Source organism: Protopterus annectens, chromosome 5.part1, assembly GCF_019279795.1.
Source record: "Protopterus annectens isolate FY-2018-M chromosome 5.part1, PAN1.0, whole genome shotgun sequence".
Taxonomy (NCBI): Eukaryota; Metazoa; Chordata; order Ceratodontiformes; family Protopteridae; genus Protopterus; species Protopterus annectens.
The window spans coordinates 425,440,546-425,452,705 of NC_056736.1; the positions used below are offsets into that span (position 1 = coordinate 425,440,546).

A 12,160-nucleotide genomic window follows, 5' to 3' on the forward strand; every position below is an offset into this window, starting at 1 on the left:
CTGACAGTCATGTGGAGAAGGTAAACATTCACACCACACCACACTCATCACATAGTCTCACTGAATCTACCCCACCATTAACTGGGAAAACTACTCGTGTACCAACACATTAACTCAATCCTTTCTGGAATTCATAAACACCAATGCCCTGAATCAACATATCCACACACCCACCAGGGGCAACAATATCCTACACCTAGGCATTACCAACATGAGTGACTAGTGCTCCACACATGAAGTCAATTCCTCATTGGTCCGATCCGACCATGAGCCGAACACCATTGATATCCACATCCCGCCCCCACCCCCCATTAAGGGAACCACAGTATAATATGTCTACAAAGCCAACTACATACTTCTTAAGACAAATGTGGTGAACGTCATGACACCCATGCAGATGAACAATACTGTTACAACTGTTGAATCCTACACAAATGCACTCTATAAGCACTTATACGAGTGCATGGCTTGTGCTATCCCAAACAGAACCAGGACACTATACTTCTAATTAAGGAAACCAATCTGGTGGTCCCCTGCCATAAACAAACTGTACTACAGGAGGAAGACACTGTTGCAACTGAGAGTACAATCCCATGCGTGGAGGAGCTCCCAGGCCAGCCTCAGTAAGAAGGTGAGATCCCTTATAAGATCCTCCAAAGCTAGCTATGAAAATTAAAATGCCACTAATTCCATCAACAGCCACAAAGCATTCTATAGCTATGTCACATATCTCGATGTCAACAACCAGATCTGCTCTGAGTTACAGCACAAAGGCACGAACATTACAGAAACGACTGACATTGGCCACATCCTGGCAGATAGGTTCAGTGTTACCTTTCCTTCCCTCCCTCTCAAAGCTGCACACTCTAAAGCCAATATCACAGCATCCATGGAACCGGACAACATCCCAGGCTGCATTTTACATGAACTTCAGAACTTACTGTCTCTCCACCTATGCACCATGTTCAATAATAGCCTCACATCAGGCATAGTGCCCCCTGAATGGTGCACAACAACAGTTATCCCTCTCCACAAAGGTAGCACCACAATGGACCATGGGACTTATTTCCCTATAGGCCTGAGTAGCCTTGTCTGCAAGGCTATGGTGCACATCATGGATCTCAGTCACAGAGACATTATTTGGTACCTCCAAACCTTTGACCCCTCCCAGTTTGGCATTGTTAAGGGCAGACCATGCCTCCTAAACCTGGTGGACTTCTGAGAGACAGTTACCAAGGCATTAGATGAGGGTAAGGAGGTCCACACAGCCTACCTAGATCACTCATAGGCTTTCAACACCATTCCTCTTTCTGGTATTATCAACATACCCATCCGCCTGAATATTAACCCTTACGCCATGTGATGGTTTGCAAAGTGGCTCACGGACAGAACCCACACAGTGGGAGTTGCATACCCTAGGTCCGACTGTATACCAGTTACAAGTGGCATCCCCCAGGGCTCAGTCCTGGGACCCCTCATGTTCAGTATATACTTCTCTGATGTACAGACAAGCATAGGAGGGCTTTGGCTGAAAAGGTTTGCAGATGACTGCAAACTAGGGGACATAATTGTTTCCCCAGCTGTTACAGACACCCTCTGGAAGGGTCGCACTGAGACGGATACCTGGTGTTAATATCATGGCGTCAAGCTGAATGCATAAAAGGGCATAGTCATCCCTTTTGGATATAACTAATTACCCGCAGACTACCACATAGGTGCTAGTCCCCTACATACAGAAAAGGTAATAAGGGATCCAGGAACCCCATTAGATAGCAATCTCTCCTTCAATACCCATAATGACAAGATGATTAGAATATCCTTCTATATGGCCCCCCTAATCTCTAATGGGTTCGTATCCAGATCAAAAGAGGCCATTGTGACTTTACTGATGACATATTAGACACATTAAAGGATACAACACCCCATATGGTATATACCTTTCAAGACTACTGCAACAGCTTGGAAGACCACAGCAGTACCACACCAAGAGGATTACTGACCTCAAACAGATGACCTATGCAGCCCAACCTAAGAAACTCCAGCTGTACTCCGTTGCATACCGCATACTCACAGGTGATCTCTGCTTGACATACAAGGCCCATGTCCAACCCTGTATTGCTGGATATGCTCCACCTAAACAGAGCCCCCTGAGAGCCACATGCTCTAGGGATATACACCTAACCACAACAATGAGTAGGACGTGACCCGGACACTCCCCATGCTTTGGAACATAATTCCAATGTACATCAGGCAGGGCCCCTCACTAGCATTCTTCAAGGGAAACCTTGATGTGTGGATGAGAGAGAGACATGTACCCCGGGGATTACTGCATTGGCTCTGCTGGACAGAGGCACAGGGAACTAATGGCTCTGCCGTTCAGAGGCACAGGGAACCAACCTATGGGGGTGGTGAAAGCCAACACACTCTAGCTAGACTTACAAATACCCTTGGTAAGACAGCCTAGTACCTACCTTTGCACATATTACATGTCTTATGTACATGGATAGTTAACTAGCTCTTCCATTGTACTTTGCTATCATACTGATAAACTGTCGGGTGACTAAAAGACATATGTATCCTGTTATTGTGTATTGTAAATGCCAATAGACATAACTAATGTTTGCTAACATTACAGTAATGCTATGTAGCTTGTAATATGTATCTGCCTACAATACTGTACATTACACAGTTATTGGCAATATATCCCACAATACAAATCATAATTGCACAGTGGCCCAACCTTCGACATATTATTCTCAGTAATACACCCATACATATGGCTACAGTTACAATATATCAACATATACTATCCCCTGTTATAGCACATACTTGTTGGACCAGCCCTGCCACTGACAGCGGCTGGTGAGGAGTATTTCTGTTCAAAGCCCTTATATAGCATCCCTTGTGGTGTATGTGGTGTTTGCCTTGTGACCTATAGCAGTACACACAAATATTACAAGCGTTACTATGCTCAACAATACATCACTACAAGATAACTGTTTCCACTATATGGATTGTGTGCACTTTAAATACTACAGAAAGGTACTACATACACAGACATAATGATTGTTCTACATACCTTATTAGTAATCCAAGGTGTCGTTAACTGTTGATTCAATCCTTTTCAGTTTGTGTTTCAATGTTCTTTGTAACGTTCCGCTGGTATATACGGATGGTTTGAATGTGTGATAACACATCCTTTTCTAGTTACATATCGGTAACATGTGGTATCCTGTCCACCAATTGCTGTTCCAAAGTAGTTAATTAGATGCACATCAGCTGTGCAGCTACTCTATTAGCCAATACCATGGCAACAGTGGTGTATAACTGAGTACTCCTTTTGGGCGTTGTCCGTTTGCCTTACTTTTGAGGAAGACGGTCTGGATGTGTTGTTTGCGATATATTTCAACAGCTATATGGAGACACACAGAGATATATTAGCTTCATGACTCCCGTGGACTGTGTGTAATGGCTAGACGATTTAGTTCTACATGTGAGTACAGCTGTTATATTTCAGAACATTGCTACTTATGCAGGGGTTTTTGTACCTGATACTTCTGCAGATGTTTAAGTCTGGCAAGGATGTTTAGCCAGCTCAAGGCCATATGGCTATGTATGAACTGTTATGCGGTTTACAGTGTGCTCACCAGACATCCTTGATTTGGCGTACAAGTGTAGCATACTGTGCTGTTACTCAGTAATTGCTAATGCATCCCAGTGTACACACAACCCTCTGAAACGGGATTAGTGCAAACAAACCCTGTAACATCAGCAGCTGTTCCATTGTATAACAGCAGCTATTTCACATAGGGCCATGTTAGTGTGTCACTGACAAGGTATGTTAAGGCTTCTGCAGATGTCGTACAGTAAGTGAATGATTTGTGATGCTATTACAGTTTGTATTGTAATATGTTTGGGTGTGGGGGTGATGGTGGGTGTGCATAGCAGATGCAGGTGTGTAGGAACTGCTTTTATACTTAATCAATATGTGCGTGAGGGTTCCTTTCCTATTTGAACACCTATCCTTTTGTGGACTAATACAATGGTAATTGCAGGCTGATTCATTAAGGCACTGTTATGTGGTTCCTGTATAGCATGCAGGTGATGTTAGTCCTTGAATCCCTTTGTTAATACATCTGAATGTAATAAAGTGTTGCTCATGAAAGCTGAGTATTTCTTTCATAGGTATTTGCAGTCATCATAGTTGTGTTGGTGACTGACCCTCTTTGGCTAGGGTTGCCACCTTTTCATATGGCCATAGTGGGACATATTTGGGACACGCATCAGATTTTACAGGTCGACACAAACCCACGGTCAGTACAAGGGATATAACTGTCCTTTCTTTCCTAAATATAAGCTTATTCTTGTAGCAGTTTAGTTGATTATCCTGTTTCTTGAACATGTAGGTATTTTAGATACAAAAATAACTATTGTATGCGACTATTACAGTACATATGGGACATTATTATGTCCTATAATCCCAGGACATTTGCCACGTTTAATATATTTGGTCAGGACACAACTGCCCAAAGAGGGAGTGGCCCTCGCAAAGTGGGACAGGTGGTAACACTATCATTGGCTCATGTCCATAGCACATATTTGTAATAGTGTATAGACATATACTCTCCATATCTTTTGTTCATAAAGGTTGGTAGTGCCGGAATGTGTGATTGCTATGGTCCATGTTATACACATATATGAACACTTCAACCATTGTATACGGGATACCTATGGAATCCCAAAACCACAGAGTTCCGATGCACACAGTACCGGGACCAGACTCCCATACCCCACATTACCAACAGTGACAGTAACTTTTGAAAGTAACACGAACATGGAACACACACGTACACACACAGACACACTGCTGTCCAACACATCCAAACAAACCATCCTACACTACATATGAGCAGGTGGCCAAGCCCCCCCTACATCCTCCATGTAGGTGTATGCACCCCCCACACTATCCCCCTACTTTAATATTCTACCTCCTAGGTCGCGCAAACAGATGCACAAAGCTAACCCACACCCACACATTATAGTCCCCCAAGAACACACACCACACACAAAACACACACTTACACACGCTACAGCCCTAAGAAACACACTTACACACAGTAACCTACCTGAACCGCAACACCAGAAGCACTGACTAACTGTCCATTAACATTGTAATTTTCCACCTCGCGCATCTGGTGTTTCGGTACTGTGTTCTTTCGGACCTTAAGCCTCGGGATTACGCGTATCGGTATGTAAAGCAGTCGGTATGTGGTAGGTATCCCATTTATATGTACTTCCATGGTTATGTAGATGTTGTTAACTTATCTATATGTCTACATATATATGTATATCCCCATATATCGACATATATCTCTCTTTCTCCCTCTCTCTCTCTATATATATATATATATATATATATATATATATAAATATAATGATGTATATATATATATATATATATATATATATATATATATATATATATATCAAACATACACCTTTCATTGGGTACATGCCGGTTTGTCCTATTTCAACACATTCCTACCTTTTGTGTTTTATCCTGTCAGTATACACGACTGCCACTGGTACTTCTCAGGTAGCTTAGTGGTGTGTTATTGTGATGAATGTGTAGATGGTTGCGTGTTCTAATCCTGGCAGTGATATCGTACCTCTCAGAGCAAGCACTGGTACTTATACCAGTCTGGGAATACACAAATTAGCACACATTTCAGGGGTTGTGTGTTCCACATGTTTATTAATCTGTGGAGAACTACCTATATATGCAAGCTATGTTTAAGGTATACTATGTAACATGTAAACATCTGTGAAGATTCCTGTCAGGGATACTCCCCATTATTTGGAACTACATTCCTGATTACATTATAAAAAAACCCTCACTAACACTCCAGGGAATCCTTGCAGAGTGGGTGGTGAACAGTGGCTACACCCCAGAGATCCCACAGTTGGCTCGCTCCACAGAGGAACAGTTAGTTAATCGATGGGGTGGCAACAGCAGACACATTGTGCCTATGCTTATAAGTGGCCTCGGTAGTTGGGCCTGTACCTACCTATGTATCTATGAACCAGTACATACAGTATGGACACATGCTGATAGCTTAAATTGCTGTTCAGGTATTGACTTAACTTGTGCCAATGGTGGTTGTGTGTACAATAGTTGAGGGCTACCTATGTAGGATGCACACAGTTGACTACCTATACATGACAATTTATAGGTGATCGTGTGTGTGTGCCATCCATGTTTGCAGTGTGTGCAGGTGTAGAAGGGTGTCAGTCCATGAGTGCCTACACTGTCAGTGTGTGTGCTATATGTTCCCTCTTTGCCAAGGCATGGGCATACTGGGCATGCCTCCATCTGCCTACTGGGGCTAGCACAGGGTGTTCGTCGTCTGAGTCCCCCTGTGCCTGTGGGTCCCTTGGCAATGGTGGTGGGCTGTGAGGGTCTTCACCATTCCGTCCCTGCTGCAGCTGTTTCTGCAGGATCATATTTTGTAGCATGGCACATACTATGAAGATGTGGGCACACGTTCCTGGATAGTACTGCAAGGCTCCACCAGATATGTCCAAGCAATGGAACCATGATTTCAGCATCCCAAACAAGCACTCTATGATGATTCTGGTTTCTGTGTTTGCCTCATTATGGCGTTCTTGCATGGCTTTGTGTGCATTTCTGATGGGAGTCATCATCCACGGTTCCAGTGCATAGCCAGCGTCCCCCATCAGGTGGCCATATGGGATGTCCCCCCTGGCAAATACCTGATACAGCTGTGAGGCATGCCAGATGTGGGAGTCATGATAGCTTCCAGGGCTGCCAGCACACACATCCATGATAATGCCCTGGGCATTGCACATGACCTGGCAGTTGATGGAGGGGAATCCCTTGCGGTTTATGTAGTGCCTATCCTGTGCACCAGGTGGTGACTTGATGTGTATGTGCATGCAGTCTATTTTACCCAGTACCTCCGGGTAGTCTGCCACACGGTGGAAGAGACGTATATTGCTGGCCAACTCCTCCTGCATTTTGGGGAAGTATATGTGCTCATTGGCATGTGGTAACATGGCATCCAGGAACTGGTGGAGTACCCTGGATGCTGATGCCTGTGAGATCCCTATGATATCCCCAGTTGGCCTTTGGAAGGTACCTGTGGCTAGTATTCTCAAGCTTACACATACCTTTGTGTCCACTGGGATGGGTTCCCCTCTGTTACTTCTGGAATTGAGGCGTGGCCGGCATAGCTCAACAAGTTGCTGTATGATGTCCCTGTCCACCCTGTAATGCTCTACTATCTCCAGATCATGTAGGCCCTGGTAGGTTACCCTGGGTCTGAACACTCTTCTCCTCCTCCGGTGCCTGAGATGGTTGTCAGCATCATCCTCCACACCACCGTCAGTCTCCAACACATGCTGGTGAATCAAAGCTATGGTGGCCCCTAACATGTACATATTAAAAGTTCCCCATCTGTATACACCAATGGTGCAGAGTGTCTGGGAATACACAAGTGTGTGTGTGGGGCTTTCACACCTTATACTATTGTGCAATGGATGATGCTGGTGTAATTGGGTGTGCTTGTGCTATTCCAGCTGCAGGGTATCTTAATTATTGGTTTTATAGCAGGTACTGCAATTGTGGGGCCTTTGGTGTTGACTTACGCTTGGCTGCCATGATTCATCTATTGCCCTTTACTTCAGTTTTCAACATGATTCCCCTCCCATTGTCAGGCATGCATCCAGCTGCCGCCTTTCTTGTTTTGTACTTTCACAACCCAGGATTGTGTTGGGAAATGTGTTATGTAGCTGATCTACTGCAAGTTTGCTTTGTTCTGCTGGGACAGTTCTCTTTTCTTTGCTGTACGGCACCTCCGCTTTCCTGTTCTGCAGGTAGCTGCTAGCAGCCTTGTTAGCTGTTGTCTATGGCCCACTGTGAGTTTCTAGGTGTTAATTACTCATTTGTACTCCAATTACCATGCTGCAGCATTTCCTTATTGTCTTCCCGTATCCTTCCTGTTTCAGCTGTGGCGCATGCCGTGCACAGCCGTTTACCGGGTTTCGTGCACATTTTCATCCATGTTCACATGAACTTTCGGTTACCTTGTGTGCTCTCAGCTAAGCAAAGCTATGGCTGCTTCCACACCCCTATCCTGCGGCTTTGCTTAGCAACACGCAACACATATTAGCAATGATCCAATGTACTTACAGCTACGGTGGCACACCCCTCTCTTGATGTCATGCTTACCTCCAGGCCACTCCTCAGTGTTGTATCGCTATGCCGTGTGGTACATCCTTATGCTGGCGGGGCGTTTGCGATTCAGTATTACTTGACTCATTTGCATGGCATTGACTGCTAATTCCTAGTTACCACATGGAACACTGTCACGGACCCTTAGCAACCCTTGCACCATGGTTGTGGTGTAGCATGCGTGCCATTGACTATTATGGGGATATCATGAATTGTGTTACATTGCAGTTTTATGACATCTAAATCTATTTTCCTTGTGATCCCGTTTGCGCACAGATGCACTGCGGTTTTACTTTGCATTGGTGTGGCCATGACATTAAATGTTATTTTTTATATGTTGAGCATGTTGTTTTATGCCATTGGCTATATATTTAGCCACTGGCATATATTAACATTATAATACGTAAGTCTGGTCCTCTTTCATGGCTCAGATTTTATGTTTGACAAAATGTAAACCATTTTTTTTTTGGTTTAGATTTCTACATGCTTACTCTATGCCTGCACCACTTCTTGAATCGCTATATACCTTCATTTGCATGCTACACTGCTGCGCATGGGATTATTAGCATACATGCACCGGGAGCTGTGCAGCTCTGCCGTATGCTGGTAGTGCACGTGGAAACAGCTCTTACCTGGATTGCTTGGCGGCCATATTTGGCGCTGGATCGCCGACGCTACTCCGGTGCCTGGCGCAAGCTTCATGAATCCCTGGGATTATTATAACTATAAGTAAGAGAAGTAAGAATATGTATTATTTTAGAATGAAGACCTTCAAAGGAAAACTATGACATCATGGTATATTACATAAGCTGTTTTAAACATAGACAATATCACCTAATTTAATCTTATAGTATATATGTGAATACAGCATAAAACATATGACTGAAATACATGTACAAGCATAACATTATTGAAATACATTTTAGTGATGGTTTCTTAAAAACATATTATTTTTCTTTTTAAAAACAGAGAAGTATAAAACCTCTCAGAGGCAGAATATCTAAGCAAGTTTCGTTGTTGTAGATGTGTCAGGACTCCTTCCAGAAACATTAAAATAGCAGCCATGATTTAAAGTTCAGTGTGTACTTACTGATTTTCAGCTCAATGTGTGCCTTCCATACTCTTATCTTCTAACCAAAAATATACTTTAGTAGATTGCATCATCCCTGGTTTGGCAACTATGTCTCTAATGGATACAGGCAACCTGTAAATGGTTTATCTCCCAGGCCCCTGCTTGTAAATGTTTTATCTCCAAAACCCCTGCTTACACTTATCAAGGGTATCAGAGATTTGGGATGCATGGCTAGGCTTAAAAAGGCTCTTGTGGTTGTTAGCCTAGTAAACGCATATGAACCTATGAACCAATAAATATGTGTTGTGAGATAGAAGAGAAAGCCAGACTATTAATGAAGACCCACTGTAACTTCTAAGAAAACAAATTTTAACATATGACAATTTTTAAAATATGACTACTCATATTTAAGCTATTAAAATATTAGTCCCCTTAAAAGGCTATAAAATAAACTCACCTTGACTCTGCAGTTTAAAAGATGGGTGACAGAGTCACATGCCTCCATATTCAAGCATTTAGAATCCCCAGTTTTACCCCTTCTGATTCTTATTTTTTTCTGTTACACATACCTGTACTATTTTATGAAATTGTAGGTGTTCACAGCATACAGCTTTACCTTGCATTGCTTATTGTACATGCATTTTATATCAACTAATGGTGGCCTAAACATTAGTGCCATTCAGTATACTCTTCTTTCCCCTTTTATATGCTCTCAGTCCATGTTACAGTGAAATCCATACATTTCATTATTTACTAAAATAAAAACAGTTGATAAAGTATAAACACCAACAGGCTAAAACGCAGCAGCATGGCATAGAAAGATAAAGTGCTGGCAATGGCCCAGGTGATCCTGGTTCAAATATTAGCTCAGGTGTTGGAGGTGCTTGCAGGGAAGGATGGGTATGCCCATCCTGTGATGGAGGAGACAGGTGTGCATTACAGAGGCACAATGTTGCTGTTATGTTCCCCAGCTGAGACTGAGGAAAACAACATTAAGTGCTGTGTGTGTGTGTGTGTGCGTGCGTGTGTGTGTGTGTGTGTGTGTGTGTGTGTGTGTGTGTGTGTGTGTGTGTGTGTGTGTGTGTGTGTGTGTGTTTGTGTGCATGCAACTCATGGAGAGTGGTGATGACATCAGTAACTTTCAGAAGATAGAGGCAGTTCAACTTTGATACCCATTGCATACCCCTCCTTCTGGCATTACATACATACATACATGTGCTAATTAGTAAAAAACACTCCTTAGCAGCAGTGTGCTTCTGTCCATAAGTCCTTGATCTCCTCACCAGCACTGGACATTGGTCAGGATTAACCCAGGGAGGGGAAGGTAGGTCTTGTGGCCTGGTGGAGAAGGAGAGGAACTTGGTAAGATACAGGGATATGAAAAAAGCAGCAAAAAAGGCAAATTACAAATAAAAAATATAGTGCCATTTTCACATTTCCATTTTGTATATTTAACTAATTTTCAGTTTAAGATGGTAATAATATTTGTTTCATTTTTTTCAGGTATTAATTCTACATTGGCAATGGAGACATGCAATAAAAACCACAGTCAAATCACAGAGTTTATTCTAGCAGGATTTCCATATTTCCATGGTTATCAACCAGCTTTATTCATCATTTTTCTGATCATCTATATTATAATACTAACAGGAAATACTTTAATTCTGATTGCAGTTGTGACAGATCGGAAGTTGTACAAGCCCATGTACTTCTTTCTTTGCAACCTTGCTGTCTTAGACATAATATTTACCACTACAACCATCCCTAAAATGCTGGCATTGTTCCTGATTAATGCTAACACTATTTCATTTGTTGAATGTTTTGCACAAATGTGCATCTCGCATACCATGGGAGAGTTTGAATGTTTACTTCTTATGATAATGGCATATGATCGTTATACAGCAGTGTATAACCCTCTGCATTACATGTCTATTATGAATAAAACATTTAACATACTAATGACTGCACTGAGTTTTGCAGTGGCTTGCACAGTAGCTGTGTCAATTACTATTTTTACTGCTCAATTTCCCTTCAGGGGTACAAATAAAATTAATCACTGCTTTTGTGATCATTTTTTTATTGCCAGATTATCCTGTGCAGATATCACGCCTCTTAACATCTGGTCAATGTCAATTATTATTGTAGTAGTATTCATGCCATTTTGCCTTGTAGTATATTCATATATCAATATATTCAAAACTGTACTAAAAATGAATTCTGTAGCTGGGCGTCAGAAGACATTTTCAACTTGTAGTTCTCATTTAACAGTTGTGATAATATATTATGTGTCAATTGTTATTAGTTCTTCCTCTTACAGATCTGATGTGTCTGATGAATTCCATGCTCTTGGTTCTATTTTCTTCTCTGTTTTTGCTCCTACCCTTAATCCAATTATTTACACACTGAGAAACAAAGATGTTCAGGAGGCTGTTAAAAATTTTATAAAAGCAAGAATAATTGTTCATAACATCTGAGAATGTCATAGTTTCACAGATTAGTACTATACTAACTACTCTTGTGGGTTATTTTAAGCCTAGCTAATTAGCACTATGAGAGAATTAAACCTTGCGGCTTGTGTTTCGAAAGTAAACACTTTAACCATTATGCCAACTTCCCACCCCCTGGCTCTTTTTTCTTTGTTACAACTAGTCCATACAATTTTAAAAATCAGGTTTAAGACAATCCATGTTTATTGTGGTTAGCAGCACAGTCATAACAAATTATGAAACAGCAATATGTAAAACTAGGTAAATTATATACACAACCACACACATCATTAAGCTACAGGTGGGGCTACTATGATAAATATTTTCCACCTGTGGCATGTGCAGACC

General features: G+C 42.0%; 1 protein-coding gene across 1 annotated transcript in view; it reads left to right on the forward strand.

The window, feature by feature from the left end:
- The window catches only part of LOC122803186 (olfactory receptor 2AT4-like), a 172,673-nt gene extending 160,873 nt beyond the window's left edge, over positions 1-11,800 (forward strand). Inside the window, exon 2 of the mRNA XM_044072798.1 lies at positions 10,830-11,800. Coding sequence (XP_043928733.1) covers positions 10,830-11,800 — 971 coding nt within the window. The remainder of the gene's footprint in view (positions 1-10,829) is intronic.
- The last annotated feature ends 360 nt before the right edge of the window (positions 11,801-12,160 follow it).